The following is a 20,453-nucleotide window of genomic DNA, read 5'->3' as shown; positions in this document are numbered from 1 at the left end:
ATGCAATGAATTAGAGAAAATAATGTATAATACTCGTACAGAAGGCTCATTCTACCACTCGTTCATTCATTGAATTTTGAACTCGTGGAAGAATATCAATGCCTTCTGCACTTGTATCATAATAGTTATTTATAATACAAGTGCAGAAGGCATTGGTATTCTTCCACGAGTTCAAAATTCAAAAACGAGCCACGAAGTGGCGAGTTTTGGAATGAACGAGTGGTAGAATGAGCCTTCTGTACGAGTATTATACATTATTTTCTCTAATTCATTGCATTTTCATTGAAATTAATGAAATATTTCCATAAATATATTTTAGTGATTTTTGCATTGAACAATGTTGGTTGGCAGAACTGATTTCATTAAGGCAAATTGATGAATTGACAGATAAAGCCGTGGCGGAAAGTTCGGAGTACCAACATAGAATAATAAAATATAACCATGAAAACTGTGCGTTTCTGATATATTCTCGCACGATTTTGTTCTACAAGATGTGGAAGAATGAACGGAATAACCACAGAATTAGAGAAATAACTATTATTGATATGACACTACACAATAAAACTGCAAAAAATCAAGTAGCTTGATAGGATTCAAGTACTTGATAAATAAATACTTGAGTTGACTTGAGATTGAAAAACTACTACTTGACTTGAGCTTGACTTAAAATCAAGTCTGGCACAAGTCAAGGCTTCATTAGAACTAAATGTTGTTTGAGAATACACAGGGTGTAACAAAAATATTTAAACGACCCTGTTGTTTATTCAATTTCCAGATTGCATGGAATAAATGAATTGTTTGTATGCTCAATAAAACCGTTTTTGAGATATTTCCAATATTCATGAATGGAAGGATATGTGAAAAACCTAATGATAAGCGATTTTCAGTCTTCAAAATTCACATAGTCGACTTGGAATCTTAGAGACCGAGTTGTTATAATTTCAGTTATAATATAAAGAATATTATAATTTCAAATTTGAAACAATCTTTGATAAAAATTCTTCTCTTAAAGAGCTGATCCGTCCCTGTTCAAAATGGGGTTATGATCATTATGACAGATATTTTACCCGCTAACCTAAATTTCGCTAAAGTTTAACCGAAACTGTGGTTCATGGTTCATTCAAGCATTTTCAGATATTAGTTAAATAAAACGAAAATTCACAGAAATCATGGCATCCAACGGAGACAAACCAAAGGTATATATAATTTTCCTTCTTATTGCAAAGCACCTTATCATAATTTGAATTTTTTAGTCGAATCAATCAGCTGATAATAAAGAGAAAAAAAGGAAAGAATCCATCCTAGATCTTTCCAAATATTTGGAAAAGAGTATCCGTGTAAAATTTGCTGGTGGTAGAGAGGCCAGTGGTGTCTTGAAAGGTTACGACCCTCTTTTGAATTTGGTTTTGGACAATACATTGGAATATCTGCGAGATCCTGAAGATCCTTATAAGTTAACCGAAGATACTAGAAATTTGGGGTTAGTGGTGTGCAGAGGTACAAGTGTAGTGTTGATTTGTCCAATGGATGGTATGGAATCCATACAGAATCCTTTCATTACGCAGGATTAATTATTTTTTATATACGAAGAAAAGACAACTACCATTAGTCAAGGACTGAACATGGCTACTAGTAATATACGAAAATAATACGTGATATTCAATCTATATGAGAATTTTGTAATTCTATCATGATTTATGGTAATTATGAAAGAAATCATTTAGGCTACATACACTAATATGAAGATCGGTAGTATGTATATCAATTCCATCTCATGTAAGCAATATTCTCCTGATTCTTCCTTTTGTACTCATACTAAATAAAAAAAAGTTTTTTTTTCATTAATTTTCTCTTGATACACTCTATTGTGCATGTGAAAATTTTATTTGGTGATACTTGAATGATTTGCAAGTTGAATCAGTTGCAACGAAGTTAATATTGAATCAAATTTCATTATTAATATTGACGGTCGTGTAGAGATTTGAAATCTTTAGGCCTTTTATAATTTTTCCGCCAACTTTAGTTCTGAAATACCAGGAAAATATTTACAATGCGCATCCACCAATTTAGTTGATAAACATTCAGGTTACTGGATAAATAATGATTCTGATTCATGTTAGATAATACTCTGAATTTAGTGAAATCATTTCCTCAAAATACATTTTATTTTGAAAAATTTTAAAAAGAACGTAAGACCACTTTGAAAAAAATTGTTTTTCCATACTTGACATTAATGACATTGACTTTTATTTATATCTGTGGACTGTGGCTTTCATTGCGACAACTGTCATAATAAATCTAACAGTTACCGAGGTAACGGGTTCTGGTTCAGTTCGCCGTGTAAGCTGAACTCGTAAACATCTTATTCAACTTCCAACAATCAAAATTTTATCACGTCTGAAAATGGCAAACATGAGACAGATTCCCTTAACCTGCAGTGGACATACACGGCCCGTGGTCCATCTAGATTTCAGTGGTATCACCCCCTGTTCATATTTCTTGATATCAGCATGCAAAGGTGAGTCCGATGTACCTCAAACATAATTGTACCACAACCAACCTTGGCCTGATTATTCATTTCAAAGAAACCCTTCGGTGATGTAGCCTTTAAAATCCGACAAAGGTCACTTGGTTGAGTTGTTCTTCCTGTTTTTTTCAAGTATAAACTCAATGACAATTGGAATGTTTGTTGAATATTTTTTTCCACTTCCTAATCGGTCTCAATGAAATTTGTCCACTTCCTAACTTATTGATCTCATGACAAAATCAGATACTTTCTTAATTGAATTTGAGGGATTTCACACATTTATGTTTCACGTGAGATATCTTCGAGGTATTCTTATGATTTCCAAATGGAAATGTATTTAGGTTATGAACCTACTTTTACTAGTTGACTAAAAGAAACCAAAAGATGTTTTGTTCGTAGGAAGGTTTGTTATTCATTCGTAAACCTACTTACTTGGAATTTGAAATGCACAAAATTATTTACATATGACCAATCAAGAATTGGGAGGGCATTTTGTTAAATTGGGAAATGCAAAATAAGATGACAACAACAAAAAGGTTCACATATTGTTGGTGATGTAGAATAAGGAAATCTAATATGTAAAATTCACTTATCGCCTCTATAGCTTTTTCAAATGAAATTTGGTTAGTAGCTAAAGAAGAAGCTGTACCCCATATGACGAAAATAAAATTCGTGTATTTTTATCTCTTTGTAAGATATGTAAGGCAGGTTTCACGCACCTTGGTCTTGGATCTTTGTTGATTTGAGTTTGTTTGATATCTAGGTGGGACCAAAAGTGAAATGAAATTAAATTGAAAACAGAATGATCATGACAAAACTATACAAAATTTTGTGGAACGCAAAAATTAAGAATTTTTCTAGTGGTCATTATATCATGTCCTCATTAAGTTACAAATATACATATATTTTGTTAGTCCACCTGACCATCGTAGTCCAAGAGGACCCTAGGTGCATTGAAAACCTTGAGATGTGGATCTGATAAGATTTAATTCAAAGTGGAGTGTTGTTTTGTTAAGAATAACAATCTTCAATCCCGATATTGAATAGAATATTCATAATTAATATTAATATTATAATTAACGGTATCCAAGCGAACCATTGAATTAATTTGACAGCTATTCAAATTCGGAACATAGAAATTCTGTAATCTTAATCTTGCTTCATGCAGCTATCGAACCAGAATCAATTAACAATCTTATAGCCGAACAACATTACAAAAACATTGGATTAGTGCAAATAAGTTAATTTGCAGATGGAAAACCCATGCTCAGGCAAGGGGATACTGGGGATTGGATCGGAACTTTTGAAGGTCACAAAGGTGCCGTTTGGGGCGTGGCTTTGAACACCGACGCCACAAAAGCGGCGACAGGCGCCGCAGATTTCACATGCAAAGTATGGGATGCCGTATCTGGCGACGAACTTCATTCCTTCCAACACAATCATATCGTTAAAAGTGTCAATTTTTCCAAGGATAGCAACTACCTAGTAACAGGCAGTAACGAGAAACTTGTCAGGGTGTTCGATCTGACCAATCCGGAAGCAGGTAAGTCTAAGAGGGCGTTCCATTTGTCGCGACTCGCTAGACAGATGGCAGCACCTGGCTCATAGCTGATGGTAGCACTTACACAGTGTTTTTTTCCAGCTCCTGAAGTATATACCGGCCACACCTCTGGAATTAAACACGTTCAGTTCTTCAGAAATGACACACATCTGATTTCTTGCGCAGATGATAAAACCCTCAGGGTATGGAATAGAGCCACAGGAAGTGTGAGTATGAGATCTATATTTAAATCAATATATCGTCAAGGTACTGCCAAAGCTTCTGTCCCAGTTTTCACTATGGAAGATAATATAAGATAAAGAACAATGTTTCATGTTGACTTTTTGATCCATACTTTTGAGAAGCAGTAAAAACCTTCAAGTCACTGTTGAATGTGATCATATCTCAAGAACAAGAAAATTAACAAGATTGAATAAAAAAAATATAAATTGTATTAAAGAAAAACACATTTTTACCCCTTTATCCACTAATAAACTAGAAATTTCAATTGAGAATGATCTTGAAGATTTGGAACATAGCTTAATTTTCGAACGGAAAGATAAGAAATGACACTAAAAATATTCCATCAGTACACTAGATCTGACAATTAATTTCCTCAATGTTAAAGGAGGTCCAAAAGATCGAGTTTCCATCTGTACCAGGCAGCCTTGAAGTGTCACGTGACGGCACTGTCATCACAGTAACCCATTCCAACCACGTGGTGTTCTTGGATGCAGAACACCTTAATAAAATCAGGGAATTCCAATTACCTACATCTGTGAATTCAGCCTCCCTACATCCAGATAAAAGCATATTTGTGTCTGGTGGTGACGATCTCAAAGTATACAAATTCGATTATACGACAGGTAGTGAAATAGGTGAGCAAATGACATATCATGCTATTTGACAACTAACTAACTCACATAGTTCTATGATTGAGAATGACAGAATAAGGAGACTTAATGTTGCTCTAGAAAAATGATGAAAAAAGAGATGAATCTCAAAGAACAGGCCTTAAACTAACCATTTAGATGTTAACATTTGTAAAATATTTTTATCCTCTTTCTAGAATCCTTCAAAGGCCACTTTGGCCCAGTGCACTGCGTGAAGTTTTCCCCAGATGGTGAACTCTATGCTTCTGGATCTGAAGACGGCACTTTGAGGTTATGGCAGACAACAGTCGGAAAGACCTATGGCTTATGGAAATGTTTGGATGGCTCTCAGGTTAACAACGACTCGCTTTCAGTTATGAAAGAAGTACAAGCCATGTAAATAACCTTTTTTACCTGTTTGTCTCATGGTGTGATCTATGAAGATGTTCATAAAAAAAATGGGAGAAATGCAAATTTTTTGAGAGAACTAGGCTAAGCGAATGGGAAATTGATCTATTTTATGGTACTGGTTTTGTATGGTTTTCACTGCTGAAAATTGATTTGTTTGTTAATATTGATAGTTTTTTCATGAAATTGATAGTGAAAATGTTTTATTTATTCTTTCGATTTGTTTTCGTACCCAATGTGTCAAGATCACACTGTCGATAAATATCATGTGATGAAATATTCGATTGTAATTTTTAATCTGTAAGTAATTTTGAAGTCTGACATTATTAGTAGTGCTTCCCATAATTAGATGAGAAGTAGACTTATGTATTAACGACATTTTTCTTATGTTTTCAATTTTTTTATTTTGTGTTTGAAGAAAAACAGAATAAATTTTTGTGATTTTACTCTTGATCATATTGAATTTACCAGAGAAATTTTACAACTGCAGTTGACGGACCACTGATTGTAGTGTTGATAGAAGAAGAAAAGTAGTTCTGATTTCACCCATTTTAGTTCATTTGATTTCCTGTTAATAGTTGCCGAATAGTTATGTTTTCTTAAGATTCTGGATCTCTGGTTTATCTTAAAATGTTATGGGGTATAATTTTAAATGTTTTATTGAAATTGGGAAAAAGAGAAACAATTTGGATGTCTTTTTTGAGGTTATCAGTGGGAAAGGTGGGTTTAATATTCCAATTGTCTTCGATTATAAAATACCTATATTTACATAAAATGGATATATTTAATTTATCATTACACTTATACAAGAAAGTATTACCAACTACAATATATGAAAATAACTTATGTAAAATACACTTATTTAATTTCTTATGATTTTCTGTCTCGATACCTAAAAGTTTCAGAATCATTGATACAAAAAAATCCTTTACAAAATATCAATTCACAATATTGAATGGTATAAAATTGTATATCACAGTAGGACATAAGCATAAATTAAAGCAGTTCCTAAGATCTAGTAAGAATAACTTGCATATTTTATGCATTTCTCGTGCTAAATTGAGCACTTTTAATTGTGACAATGAAATCAGTCTTGATTGTGGATTTGAGAACAAAATAAAGCTGTCAAGCCTCCACACAACATTAGCACGAAAATTTGAAATAACAACACCAAGCAGAACCTTTTTCATACACCAAAAGCAGTGGCGCCGCTATAGGGGGGGTTTGTATCTAAATTTTTGGTGCCCACCCACGAATTATCGCATGAGCAAAAAAAAACAACGTGAATTTAACTTAAACAACATGGATCTGGAAATATTAGTGCCCCCTATTCTCGAAAGCTGGCGTCGCCACTGACCAAAGGAAATGATGATAATAATTTTATTTTTTTGAAATAATGAACTGATTTCATGAAATTCATATATTTATAGTGGTTGAGTCAGAAGATAACAAAATTCAAGAAAAGGAAAAAAAAAGAGATAATAGATAAAATGTTAATACAGATTATCAATTTGGAAGGCGTGAAAAAATCAACTATTTATTTCTTTGAGTTGAACACTTCCATCTGAGCATTAAATATAGCTGTAGGTCCTTTTAAAGTGGGCAGTTGAACAAAATTGGTCATCTATACGATTGAAAATATGACTAGTTTAAATATTCAAATAAAATTCGGTTTTTTGTTCCTTCGACTGCTGATAGCGCAGTAGCTGAAAATGGCAGTTTCCAAAATACTTGAACGATAAATCACAAAAAATCTCATCGTTTTTTACCATCAACTTTCACTGAAGAACTGAGAAAGAGAGCTTATTCTTAAAGTGAATAATTCCTTCTACGACTAAATACAAAATATATTTTTATTCAGAAAAATATTCATCAAATATTATATTGCTGATTTCTCGACTATACTATTATGGTCACTTACAACTTCTGATATAATTTTCCGCTTACAATTGTAATTGTTGATGGTATATTATACTGGGTTTGTTCAAAGAATCTTCATTTTCGTCTTCGTCTTGTTGTGTACTCATTACCAATTGTGCCAGCAATGGGATAATCTTTTCTTGTGGGGATTCTAGTCTTCCAGAACTCACCAACAGAAGACGGATTTCAAATGTTTGAGCTGATGTACATCAAAATGGTCAGGGACAATATGGAAACCAAGATTTTGTCGAATATTCTTGCGTTTGCTCGAGAACTGCTTGGAGATGTTTCTCCAAGTTCTGTACCTTCGATATTACTAGTACATCCCATCCAGAACGGAGCTGATAACTTGGGTTCTTCATGGGCAACCCTCATGTATTGGTCGTTGAATTTCCAGAACTTTTTCCCCTTGAAGAAATAAGTTTTACCTGTGAAAATAATAAATTAATAATAGTGTCGAATTTCCCAACAATTTTAGATCATTAGTAAAAAAATGTCGCATATTTATGTGGTGACTTCTCAAAAACCCGTAGGGTGGCGCCACACACTGCGCAATACTAGGGATATTAGGCCAACTGAAAAGTCCCCGGTCTGATGCACAGATGGCGGTGCTAGTATTAAATCCATAAGGTTTTTAGTTAGTACCAACCTTCAAACGACACTTGTCAAAATTTAACAGCAGTTGAGTTAGTTTGTGAGATATTGCGTTGTGACTGTAGCTACTTTTGTTATTTGAAAAATGATGGAAAAAAATTTTCGTGTGCTGATAAAATATTGCTTTCTGAAGGGAAAAATACAGTTCAAGCAAAATCTTGGCTTGACGAAAAGTTTCCCGGGTCTGCACCAGGAAAATCAACCATCATTGATTGGTATGCTAGGTTTAAACGTGGTAAAATGAGCACTGAAGACGGCGAACGCAGTGGATGCCCAAAAGAGACTGTCACCGGCGAAAAAATCGAAAAAGTTCACAAAATAATTTTTGTTTACCGTGAAGTGAAGTTGATCGAAATAGCAGACATTGTGAAGATATCATCTGAACGTGTACATCATATCTTTTCACGAATATTTGTACATGAGAAAGCTGTGTGCAAAATGGGCTCCGCGCGAGCTCACAATCGATCAAAAGCAACAGCGTGTTAATGATTCTGAGCAGTGTTTGAAGCTGTTTAAGTGCAATAAACCTGAATTTTTGCGTCGATATGTGACAATGGATGAAACATGGCTCTATCATTTCACTCCGGAGACCAAATATATCCTTATTGGATCGTTTGAAGGATGAAATCGTTAAAAAACGGCCACATTTGAAGAAAAAAAGGGACTGTTTCATCAAGACAATGCGCCGTATCACAAATCAATCAAAACAATGTCAAAATTGCATGAATTGAGCTTCGAATTGCTTCTGCATCCACCGTATTCGCCAGATCTGGCCCCCAGCGACTTTTTCCTGTTCTCAGACCTCGAAGGAATGCTCTCTGGAAAAAAAATTTAGCCCCAATAAAGAAGTAATCGCCGAAACTGAGTCCTGTTTTGAAGCGAAAGACAAATCGTACTACAAAAATGGTATCGAAAAGTTGGAAGATTGTTATAATCGCTGTATCGCCTTCGAAGGCAACTATGTTGAATAATAAAATCGAATTTTGTCAAAAAAATATGTTTTACTTTGGTAGACCGGGGACTTTTCTTCATTTGGCCTGTTATCTTCAAAATAAGGAAACTTACCATCCTTCCACTGGAACACAGCGTCGATATCTGGATCTATTCCCTTCCACATAGACATATCTCTAGGGTAATCCAATTCAACCTTTGCGGAATCTTCATCGAAACTGAAAAATAAAAAGATTTTATTGCTAGAAAGTCTTGGAGAATTCCATTGTCAAGTTGAATTCTACTTTTGATCAACTAACGAAGATATCTACTGCAGTCTTACTCTTTAAAACAATTTTGTTCTTTTCTGGCTCATGACTATTACCCAGGCCATATCGTCGTAAAGAAGAAGAAGAAGAAAACACTTACCGCCAGTACATATTTCCGCTGTAGAAATAAGTTTGTCCATTGTGACCCCAGACCATAGCAGCGTTTATCTTGTCCAGTTGGGATGGTAGTCCCAAGTCTGTCAACGGTCTTGGATAACCTCTCTCTAACCTGTTGCCACTGAATAAGTAGTATTGTTTGCCGATGAAGAAGACGATCTTGTTGTCTGGCCGTTCGTATACCGCATCAACATGGGTCAGATTGTGAGGAAGCTCTTTGAAGAGTCTGGTAATCTCGGCTGGATATCCTTCCATCAGTCCTTTTTCTCCGATTCTCCAGAAATACTGGAAACAAAGTTTCGAAAATATAGGAGTAATTTCAAAAGGAAGTTTAGATGTAAAAAAGCAATTAAAAGAAATATAAACTGTTTGTCCAAAAATTAATAATGAAAATAAACTAATTGGGAATTCATTTCTTAAAAATAGTGCGTCTCACTCCAATGTTGGAGTCAATTCCTCTCCATCTCTCTACACGCTATCTACACATCATCAGATCCTCCTGAGTCCCGACATAATATTAAAGGTGATATAAAGGTGATATTTGGGATTTCGGTTCATTTAACACTGAAAACGTCACAAAATTTTTTTGAAAAATTTTATTCAAGGGGAAGTACAAAAAAAATAATGTCCAATGAGATGGACATCAGGACGATATCATTATAGATTATTATGCAAATGAAAATTTCTGAAGCAATTATTGCTACCTGTCAAGCACAAAAATAGGGTACATTTCTCACAATAAAATTTAGTTTTCAATTTGCAACCTGGATTTTTACATCTGACTGCGTTCTTGAGTTCACTCGCCACAATTGGTAGATGTAGATTTTTCCCTTTTGAAGCAGATGGGGAGGAAACTTGCGAAACAGACATGTGGAAACTGTTTCTGGTTATTATTGATGGTAATTTATTTTCAGTGGCACTCTCCAGGTTCGCAATTTCAAATAGATAATTTGCATAAAAAATCTTGAAATCGAGAAATTTCGAAATTTCTGCAGATCTGTCACCTAATTTTTTTCTATCGTTTCTGTATAGAATCCACGAGTTAGCTACTGCCAAGTCCATTAAATGAAGAATAGTCTTCACTGTCCACTTTTTTGTTCTGGTGCTGATACGATAATAACTTATCATTCTGCCAATCAGATCGATTCCCCCCATGCAGGAATTGTATTTGCTGACTATGTTCGGTCTTGGGATGTTTATGTATTTGGTGTCTTTTTTGGACCATCGCTTACACTCGTCTTGAGGTTCTACTTGTAAAGCCGTAGAAGCAATCAGAACACTTTTCATATCGTACCAATGTACCACCGAAATTTTTCCGTCTGCCCTAACTGACATTTCTGAAGAACCTCGCCCAAGTCTTGCCATTGTCTTTTCAGGTGTTAAATGCACACTCCTGGGAATTCTAGATTTCATTATTGTACCGGTGACTGTCATCTTTTTTTCCAACATGTATTCCAGAAGCGGTATTGTGGTGAAGTATCTGTCAATGAAAATATGCGTTCCTTCTTTCAAGGTTTCAGTTAATCTGATAACAGATGAAGGGCCGATTCCTAGATTTTTAGATTTCTCATGTAAAAAAGTGTTTTTTCCTTGATAAAATAAATCAAATAATTTGACAACTATTGTGTCTAATCCTTCACAATAATATATCTATATGATATATTTCTGTCTTGGAATGATATTCCAATTTTAAATGACAAATTTAATAATCAACCAAAAGAAAATTCAAAATTACTAAAAATGTATCAATTAAGTAAACGGTTAACTAATTAAACAACTACATCAACATAAAGACAGACGTACGTTTCGGAATTTTTGTATTTAATAATACAATTTTTCCTCATCAGTGCCTTATAGTATAACGAAAATTATTAAATTTGCAAACTCACCACGTGTACAATATTCAATCAAACTGCAAGCTAGAAACTACAGACTAACTAAGCGTACTATTTACTCTATTGAGGATTCATAGATAAACATTACTGAAGGTAGTCATAGATTTCTCTCTTGTTATTTTTTGAAATATATATACAAATCGACATTTAACATTGAATAAACACTTTCAGGAATTTTAAATTTATCAATTGGTTGGTAATGACTCTCTAATCAATAAATGATTACATCAAATTATAAAAGTTTAATGAGTCTACTTGATGAAGGATATTTAATATAAATCAAATAATTTGACAACTATTGTGTCTAATCCTTCACAATAATATATCTATATGATATATTTCTGTCTTGGAATGATATTCCAATTTTAAATGACAAATTTAATAATCAACCAAAAGAAAATTCAAAATTACTAAAAATGTATCAATTAAGTAAACGGTTAACTAATTAAACAACTACATCAACATAAAGACAGACGTACGTTTCGGAATTTTTGTATTTAATAATACAATTTTTCCTCATCAGTGCCTTATAGTATAACGAAAATTATTAAATTTGCAAACTCACCACGTGTACAATATTCAATCAAACTGCAAGCTAGAAACTACAGACTAACTAAGCGTACTATTTACTCTATTGAGGATTCATAGATAAACATTACTGAAGGTAGTCATAGATTTCTCTCTTGTTATTTTTTGAAATATATATATACAAATCGACATTTAACATTGAATAAACACTTTCAGGAATTTTAAATTTATCAATTGGTTGGTAATGACTCTCTAATCAATAAATGATTACATCAAATTATAAAAGTTTAATGAGTCTACTTGATGAAGGATATTTAATATAAATCAAATAATTTGACAACTATTGTGTCTAATCCTTCACAATAATATATCTATATGATATATTTCTGTCTTGGAATGATATTCCAATTTTAAATGACAAATTTAATAATCAACCAAAAGAAAATTCAAAATTACTAAAAATGTATCAATTAAGTAAACGGTTAACTAATTAAACAACTACATCAACATAAAGACAGACGTACGTTTCGGAATTTTTGTATTTAATAATACAATTTTTCCTCATCAGTGCCTTATAGTATAACGAAAATTATTAAATTTGCAAACTCACCACGTGTACAATATTCAATCAAACTGCAAGCTAGAAACTACAGACTAACTAAGCGTACTATTTACTCTATTGAGGATTCATAGATAAACATTACTGAAGGTAGTCATAGATTTCTCTCTTGTTATTTTTTGAAATATATATACAAATCGACATTTAACATTGAATAAACACTTTCAGGAATTTTAAATTTATCAATTGGTTGGTAATGACTCTCTAATCAATAAATGATTACATCAAATTATAAAAGTTTAATGAGTCTACTTGATGAAGGATATTTAATATAAATCAAATAATTTGACAACTATTGTGTCTAATCCTTCACAATAATATATCTATATGATATATTTCTGTCTTGGAATGATATTCCAATTTTAAATGACAAATTTAATAATCAACCAAAAGAAAATTCAAAATTACTAAAAATCTTAGTTAGTCTGTAGTTTCTAGCTTGCAGTTTGATTGAATATTGTACACGTGGTGAGTTTGCAAATTTAATAATTTTCGTTATACTATAAGGCACTGATGAGGAAAAATTGTATTATTAAATACAAAAATTCCGAAACGTACGTCTGTCTTTATGTTGATGTAGTTGTTTAATTAGTTAACCGTTTACTTAATTGATACATTTTTAGTAATTTTGAATTTTCTTTTGGTTGATTATTAAATTTGTCATTTAAAATTGGAATATCATTCCAAGACAGAAATATATCATATAGATATATTATTGTGAAGGATTAGACACAATAGTTGTCAAATTATTTGATTTATATTAAATATCCTTCATCAAGTAGACTCATTAAACTTTTATAATTTCCTTGATAAATTTCAAAGTCGAGAATAAGCCCGTCAGGGGTCGCACAAACAAAATTTTTCAGTCCCTCAGGATTAGGCTTACCTCTAATAAATTGCTTCATTCTGCAAACTCCAGTGAAGGGAATCATTTGTTCATCGATGGCACTTCTGAGTATCTCGGTAACATCAAACACCCCTTCCGAATACGATCAATTAGAGGACGAATCTTGTACAAGCGGTCGAGCGTTTTTTCTTGAGGAGTGACATTGTTATCGATCACTACTTTCAGGTTATTCCTAATCAAGAAATATCGATCCCTGGTCATTGCAGTAGCTATTGCACTAACTTAAGTTGTTTTTGCCCAGTACATTCTTACTTGGGGATATTTCAAACATGACATCAAAATTGTAATAGCTATAAACTTTTTAATTTCTGGTAATATCAGATTCATTGATTTTCCCTTCTCTTCCAAAAATTTCACATTCGTGCAATCACAAATATTCTGGAGAATCTCATCATCCAGATACATTTTTAAATAGTCCTGAACTTTCCAATCTCTGCGAGATTCGACGTTGTCAACAGGTTCTTCAAACACGAAGTTTGGTGGAATAAAGTTTTTCAATATTTTCCAATTCATGCGGTTTCTGTTATAAACCCGTTCAGTAGTTATCCTTTCTCTAATCACACTTAGCGGCTCGTCATCAGAATCTTCTTCAGACAAAATGTCCTCAGGAGCGTCCTCAATTTCCTGGATATCTTGCTGAATCTCGAAATCAACTCCATCATTAGAAAAATCATTTAATTCTAAGTCTGAACAGTCGGCATCCAGAAGTTGTTCGATTTTTTCATCGTCTACTCCAAATCTCAGTCGTTTTTTCGTCCCGAAAATCGCTGAAAGAGAAAGTATCGTTATGTGGAAAAAGTTTGAGTATGACCTACTGTCCAACTGGATGGACAGGTACAAAAATTGTCATTTTTTGTTCAATAACACTTGTAGTAAAAAAAAAATGATTTGATTACATTCTTAGAATACTAATGCAGTGACACAAACAAACATCACACATAAAATAGGAAAAAATCAATACTTACAGTCAATAGTTGTAGGACGAAAGGCGGCCATCATGAACAAAATTTTCATAAACAAATAACAGCGCACTGTGGCATAACAGCAAAACAGCTGGGCATGCAACGCGTTCGTAAATTCATCCAATACGTTGGACCGAAGGATTTACTGTCGTAAATTCACTACAATATTAATAATAGGCTTGAATCTGGATGTCCAACATATTGGACATCGGGACTCAGGAGGAGATGATTGGATACCAAACGCTAAGCTTGGCAACATCGTATCGAAACTGCCTAACCTAAAATTCCACTTACCGCTCCCTTGAAGATGAAAACTTCCCTCCTGATGACAGAGATGGCGTCGTAGCTGGTATCGCAGGTGTTGGGTACAGGCTTCGGTGGCTCCCTCTGTGGATGGTGGTGGTGATGGTGCTCGTTCCTAGGGTGATGGTGGGGGGGCCTGGTCGTGGTCCTCTCGGTAGTGGGGCGTACTGGGGGTGGAGCTCTAGTGGTGTGGGTAGGTTTCCTTGGTGCTTTGGTGGGATACTGGGGTTTCTTGGGGTAGCCGGGTTTTTGGGGGTAGTAGGGGTATTTGTTGCCCTTCTTCGGGTCGTAGGGTACGAAAGATGGGTTGATTCCGTTGGGGTAGCGAGGATCGTAGGGTCTCTTCGGTGGGAACCTCTCCGGTGGCCTTTGAAGGGAAATATTGCATTTTTATTAGGTGTACAACTTTGTTTACGCTGTTTCGCAATAGACGACTGTAGCGGTAAGTGGTAGTCGAAATAAATAGATCGTAGATGTCATACAATAAGCTTAGCTATTTGTAAACATAACGCCATCGAAATATTAGTCGATTTGTGTGCATCATAAAGTTATTCTCGATTGAACTTACGAGCCAAATTCTTGTCATTTGCGGGAGGTTTAAATTTTCTGCTCTAATATGAATAAATCTGTGGCTGATGCTCATCGAATGCTCTCAAATTCTATGATGAGGCCACTATTAGTGAAAGAACGTGCCGAAAGTGGTTTCAACGTTTCAAGAACGGTGATTTTGACGTCGAAGATCAGATTGTCGGTGGAAGAGAGAAGGTTTTCGAAGATGCAGATTTGGAGGCATTACTTGATCAAGACTCGTGCCAAACACAACAGGAATTAGCAGGATCATTGGGAGTGACGCAACAAGTCATTTTAAAACTCGTGAAATTCATGGGAATGATTCAGAAACAAGGAAATTGGTTGCCCTACGAGTTGAAGCCGAGAGATATTGGACACAGTTTGTTTGCTAGTGAAGAGCTGCTTGCAAGGCAAGGACGGAAGGGATTTCTGCATCGCATTGTGAATGAAGACGAAAAATGGGTTCATTAAGATAATCCCAGAAGCAGAAAATTATGGGGATATTCGGCCATACTTCCACGTCGACGGCTAAACCGAATATTAATGATTCCAAGGTCATGCTCAGTATTTGGTGGGACTAGCTCGGCATAGTGTATTATGAGTTGTTAAAACCGACTGAAACAATCACAGGCGATTGTTACTGAACGCAATTATTGCGTTTGAGCTGAGCATTGAAAGACAACGGCTGCAATACAACGAGAGTCATGATAAAGTGATTATACTATCTCTTGTTTCAATCAATAGCACACGGCCTGGATGACCAGCACTTCTGGTCTTTTGAAGAAGTATTTTGGATCGCTTCAAAAGATGACTAGTTTTTTCAAAGCGGGATTCGTACGTTGCCCGAAAAATGGAATAAAGTGGTGGCCAGCGACAGACAATACTTTGATTCGTAAATGTATAACCAGTTTTTTACAATTAAACCTCAAATTTCGGAAAAAAAAACGATGGAAGCTAAGTTGTACGCCTATGTATAATTGTGTAAGTTGAGGTAATTGTGTCTCACTGAATAATTCATATGTTTAATTTTTGAATTTTATCATAGTTATTTGAGGAAAGCAAGTTATCGATTATGTGGTTGCTTAAAAAAATAACCTTAAACAAAATTACCTTGTGGGCCTTGTAGGATGAGTCCTCCAAGTTCGATGTGTTGGTCTTGGGGTAGTTGTAGTGGTTGTAGTTGTGGTAGGTCTCGTCCTATCAGGGTACAATCTTCCCCACAAGCGATTTTCTCTAGTTCCTGCAAAGGAATTAATTCAACAATATACAGGCTGATCGATTTTCTTGTTTTTTCGGTTAATCTTAATTATTTCATTTTGTATGTAATTACAAGTGGTAAGTTCATGTAAACACCTACCGTAGAGGGTTTGTATAGCGTTCCTGTCATCGTCTGGTAGTTCAAAATCGTACCCGTTGTCTTCTATCTCCTTGTACCATGGGTACATCAGAGCAGTATCAACGGAGGAATGGGCCAAACCCAGGGAATGACCAAATTCGTGTGCTGCCACGTTGAAAAAATTCGTTCCTACAGAAAAATAAAAAACATGATGACAACAAAATAAAAGGCAGAATGGAGAAAGATACACTATGAATACAAAATTATAATTCAACTTTTTTATTTTCCTAATTAAAATTTTTTTAATCTTTCTTATTTTAGCTGCATTGAAGGCTATATCCAAAATCTAGACTAGAATAAATTTATAATACATTTTGGTGAGAGGACAAGCTCAAAAATCATCCAATAAATTTGAACGATTAGAATTCCTGCATCCATTTCAATTCCTTATCAGCAAGACTCATATTTTTGTCGTTAAATATAATGCATAGTGTTAATCATCGGATTCTGTATTATCTGCTGTGATGCCCCCTATCAGCAGGTCAAAGAGATAAAAGCGGAAGTCAAATTATGATGCAGTATCAAAAACGCCTACAACATTTGTTTTATTATATAGGACTTAATCAAAACGGGTATAAAAACGACAGATATATTGAGCACGATTCAGCAATAAAGATAATGAATTAGTGGATATGTATGCAACTCGTAAAAATTGTAGTCTAACTCTTTAAAATGGGTAAATATCATAATCGAGAGTAGATGAAAGAAGAAACAATGAGAAAATTAGATCAAAACGAATCTTATTAGTTTCATTTTTATTGAGAAAATTATGATTTTAAATATTGCCAAGGCCTTATAAGAGAAGAGGTGAAGAACACAGAAACTCACCTTCTTCGTTTGGATCGCTGCTCAGTGTCCACGTTTCGTCAGCATCGAAATGTACATCGGTACTTTTTCCACCATTTGGAAAGAAAGCATGTGCCAGAACCACACCTTTCCCATCAAAATCAAAATTATCTCCATGGTCTCGACTGCAAAGAAAAAAAATACAAATGTGGAAGCAAAAACAACATTTTGGCTGTCATATTGACACTTCATTTTTTGACAGTCAGTCCTTCTAACCTAAAAGTGGCGACTGCAGTTTATATAAGATTTTCTTCACACGTTTATACATCAAGTTTTTCATTCAGTTGAATCTTTTCTATTTATTGGAATCTACATCTATCGCATGAAATTGCTAGTTCTCTTAATTCAGTTTGAGTAGTAATTTGAGGGAATATCGAAAATAAAACTGCATCATGAAGTATAATTCACACAGAAATAAAACAGTGGCATTTTTTACGATTTCAACTCAAATATCTAGGTGTTTATTAGAAAAACTCTAAAATGATATTAATTTTCCAGGTAAACAATTCAATGCTTTCCTTCTTCCACCTGGCATTTGGTAGTCAACTGATAGAAAGCTTGTCTGCCCTGATACTTCGTGACAGATCTTTGTTATTACATATAAGAGTTAGTAAACATGTAAATCAGACAAGAATAAAAAGTCTGTTCAGACTGGATGCCTGGTCTCTCAGAAATCAAAGGAAACGAAAAGGCTTATGCACTTTCCAGAAAGAAAAGGAATGAGCCACAAAGCTCTGGTAGACCTGTTGTCGAAGATCTCTATAAAATATAGCCATATAAGCTGTCGTAGCTTTACCCAGGAATTGAACATCGATCATAAAAACATTTTCAACCATTTCCATTGAAAAACAGATCAATTTTTGGGTGCCATACGTTCTGACGCAAAAAACCTCGTTGACTGAATGAATCGCATCAAAATCTATCTAAATTCTGAAGCGCTTGGTGACTGGAGATGGAAAATGGGTCACTTATGAAAATGTCAAGTGACAGAAAGCTAACGAAGAGGCCCAGACCATGACCAAGCCAGGTTTCCCGACCAGGAAGGTGTTTGGTAGGATTGACAGGACTCTACCATCAGCATAGGGACAAGAGCTTCTTCGAGAGTCATTATGGAATTGAATTCTCGTTGTCAACAAGTTATCGAACAGAATTTCGCATACTTGACCAAAACTGAATGATTGTGACACTTTTTATGAAGCATTGAAATACCCAACCTTATAGATTTTAATGTGAAAGATAATCCCTCAACAGTAACCACTGGCAAACAAGCAGTGTTACACCCTCTCTAGCTTTCTTGGGCGGCTATAGAACTTTCTAGGGTTGACATTCCTCACATCTAACCCTCCCTAGGCTTAGCCCATGTTTATGCTATGTTTCCACACACAATCCAACACTGAATAATAGAACACTTAACTACTACTTCTCCCGGCAAACACACACAACGTAATAATTAACAATTCACGAACTATCACAATTTAATGAAATAATTCTTGACCACCGATGACTTTACTCCTCCTATCGAGTAAATAATTAAATACCTGGGCCGGAATAGCCTAAACTGAAACGTAAGGACCAATCTAATCGATGCATGTTCTGAATTCCCAGATACACAGAAAGCGGATAATAATTCATAAGACAGTTCTCTGAAGCGTGCAACACATGTTTTTTTCAGCGTATCAGAAACCACAGGGCACTCCCTAGTCACGACATCTATTGTTTATTTTATTAAGCTAGTGGTTTGGAGTCTTCACTGCCCATGTTTGCATGGAGAATTGGATATGGGGGAGAAATACCGCTAGTTCATCATTTTTAGATCATCCTGCTTATTGTTTCTTGAGTTTATGGAATATCTTCGCACTTTCGGCGATGTGAGGAATTACAGTTGAACTCGACTATAGAGCCATCTGTGACGATTCGTGAAAAAATGTTCTTATAACACTTTTGTATTTTTGCTATGGAATATGAATCTACAATAAAAATATGCGTTTCTATTTCATTCCAAATATGATCCCCCATACTCCCCACAAGGAAGAGGTTTTGGCATCTATCGACTTCCCCTCCAAAACTATCAAACCTTTTATACGAAACAGTAAGAGGTTTTTGAATGATTCAACTTAAGAAATCACCCGGTATAGACGAAAGGTTGGCTTAGTCCATATTGGCTCCCTGATTTCATCGGTCCTAACAGACCTTACCTATCCTAAAAAAACCTTCATTACGATACAAAGTAGAAGAGAAGATTGGGAAAAGGAGTCCACAATCCCAGTTCTTAAAGAGAATACCATCAATTGGTACACAAATGGTTCTAAAACCACGACAGGGACTAGCGTTTGAGTATTCGGGATTGATACCAAATGCTCAATATCGTTAGGCCGTGTCTTTCAGGCAGATATACTTTAAATAGAAAGATGTGTTGAAATAAAACTAGCAAGAAACTATCAGAAATGTGATATAACTATATATTCTGATAGTCAGGCTGCAATCAAAGCATTGAGCTCACATATCATCGATTCTTAGATGGTATTGGAGTGCCCAAGAAAACTCAAAGAAATAAACAAGAATAACAAGGTCTTTTTAGTCTGGGTTCCAGGCAACTCGGGAATTAGAGGGAATGAAGAGGCCAACACACTTGCCAGAAAAGGAACACAAACTCCTTTCATCGGCCCGGAACCTTTCTGTGGCGTAGACAAATGTACCTACAAGAAAGAGAAGGAAAAAACTGGAAGAGAAACACTCTGGCGGAAACTTCTTGGTTTGGTTCACCCCAAAAAATTTTTCGAAACTTTCACTCTGCGAGATACAAGAAGTATCTGGATCTTAGTAAAAATATACTACATCTCCTCACTGGATTCCTCACAGGGCATTGTCGCCTTAGGAAACACCTCATGAGAATGGGTCTAACAGAAAATGACGATTGCAGATTCTGTAGGAAGGAGGAAGAAACTCCGGATCACCTGGTGACGTAATGCCTCGTCATCACTAGCCAACGCAAAACCTGCTTTGGACAACAAACTTTTAGAAGTGAGGAATCAGCCTCCTTGAAGGCATCCCAGATATTGGAGTTTATCAGAACTCTGGAACTGGAAGGCGAGCTGTAGATCACGTTATGGAGAGAACATCTCTGATGGGA

At 35.0% G+C, this 20,453-nt stretch overlaps 4 protein-coding genes across 6 annotated transcripts in view; 2 read left to right on the top strand and 2 right to left on the bottom strand.

Moving 5' to 3' along the window:
* Nucleotides 1-1,034: 1,034 nt before the first annotated feature.
* On the top strand, nucleotides 1,035-1,845 carry LOC123682012 (U6 snRNA-associated Sm-like protein LSm7). Its single transcript, XM_045620387.1, has 2 exons — nucleotides 1,035-1,196; nucleotides 1,254-1,845. Exons 1-2 carry the CDS (start codon nucleotides 1,170-1,172, stop codon nucleotides 1,569-1,571), a joined length of 345 nt encoding a protein of 114 aa, XP_045476343.1. The 5' UTR covers nucleotides 1,035-1,169; the 3' UTR covers nucleotides 1,572-1,845.
* Nucleotides 1,846-2,289: 444 nt separating this feature from the next.
* Nucleotides 2,290-5,793, top strand: LOC123681637 (serine-threonine kinase receptor-associated protein). The gene is made up of 5 exons (XM_045619862.1): nucleotides 2,290-2,518; nucleotides 3,780-4,070; nucleotides 4,170-4,294; nucleotides 4,696-4,945; nucleotides 5,137-5,793. The coding sequence occupies exons 1-5, from the start codon at nucleotides 2,404-2,406 to the stop codon at nucleotides 5,337-5,339; spliced, it is 984 nt and encodes a 327-aa protein (XP_045475818.1). The 5' UTR covers nucleotides 2,290-2,403; the 3' UTR covers nucleotides 5,340-5,793.
* Nucleotides 5,794-6,111: 318 nt separating this feature from the next.
* Nucleotides 6,112-20,453, bottom strand: part of LOC123681636 (matrix metalloproteinase-2-like) — a 104,740-nt gene continuing 90,398 nt past the window's right edge. For all 3 annotated transcript variants that reach the window (XM_045619858.1, XM_045619859.1, XM_045619861.1), the window contains 7 exons: nucleotides 17,306-17,448; nucleotides 16,439-16,606; nucleotides 16,192-16,321; nucleotides 14,503-14,878; nucleotides 9,281-9,582; nucleotides 8,987-9,090; nucleotides 6,112-7,695 (listed from right to left, as the gene is read on the bottom strand). In XM_045619858.1, coding sequence (XP_045475814.1) covers nucleotides 7,454-7,695; nucleotides 8,987-9,090; nucleotides 9,281-9,582; nucleotides 14,503-14,878; nucleotides 16,192-16,321; nucleotides 16,439-16,606; nucleotides 17,306-17,448 — 1,465 coding nt within the window. In that variant the 3' untranslated portion in view covers nucleotides 6,112-7,453. The remainder of the gene's footprint in view (nucleotides 7,696-8,986; nucleotides 9,091-9,280; nucleotides 9,583-14,502; nucleotides 14,879-16,191; nucleotides 16,322-16,438; nucleotides 16,607-17,305; nucleotides 17,449-20,453) is intronic.
* LOC123681638 lies at nucleotides 13,305-14,444 on the bottom strand. The gene is made up of 2 exons (XM_045619863.1): nucleotides 14,212-14,444; nucleotides 13,305-14,013 (listed from the first exon to the last, which is right to left on the bottom strand). The coding sequence occupies exons 1-2, from the start codon at nucleotides 14,258-14,260 to the stop codon at nucleotides 13,469-13,471; spliced, it is 594 nt and encodes a 197-aa protein (XP_045475819.1). The 5' UTR covers nucleotides 14,261-14,444; the 3' UTR covers nucleotides 13,305-13,468.

The sequence above is a fragment of the Harmonia axyridis genome, chromosome 6 (genome assembly GCF_914767665.1).
Source record: "Harmonia axyridis chromosome 6, icHarAxyr1.1, whole genome shotgun sequence".
Taxonomy (NCBI): domain Eukaryota; kingdom Metazoa; phylum Arthropoda; class Insecta; order Coleoptera; family Coccinellidae; genus Harmonia; species Harmonia axyridis.
This window is presented reverse-complemented; position numbering and strand designations above follow the sequence as displayed.

What these genes read in the sequence shown, in the direction of transcription:
- LOC123682012 (XM_045620387.1), top strand. Translation starts at nt 1,170, where the DNA reads ATGGCATCCAACGGAGACAAACCAAAG. An exon ending in CCAACGGAGACAAACCAAAG is followed by an intron (nt 1,197 to 1,253) that starts GTATATATAATT and finishes TGAATTTTTTAG; the next exon opens with TCGAATCAATCAGCTGATAA.
- LOC123681638 (XM_045619863.1), bottom strand. Translation starts at nt 14,260, where the DNA reads ATGAAAATTTTGTTCATGATGGCCGCCTTTCGTCCTACAACTATTGAC. An exon ending in TCGTCCTACAACTATTGACT is followed by an intron (nt 14,014 to 14,211) that starts GTAAGTATTGAT and finishes TTTCTCTTTCAG; the next exon opens with CGATTTTCGGGACGAAAAAA.
- LOC123681637 (XM_045619862.1), top strand. Translation starts at nt 2,404, where the DNA reads ATGGCAAACATGAGACAGATTCCCTTAACCTGCAGTGGACATACACGG. An exon ending in TCTGACCAATCCGGAAGCAG is followed by an intron (nt 4,071 to 4,169) that starts GTAAGTCTAAGA and finishes GTTTTTTTCCAG; the next exon opens with CTCCTGAAGTATATACCGGC. An exon ending in GGAATAGAGCCACAGGAAGT is followed by an intron (nt 4,295 to 4,695) that starts GTGAGTATGAGA and finishes TCAATGTTAAAG; the next exon opens with GAGGTCCAAAAGATCGAGTT.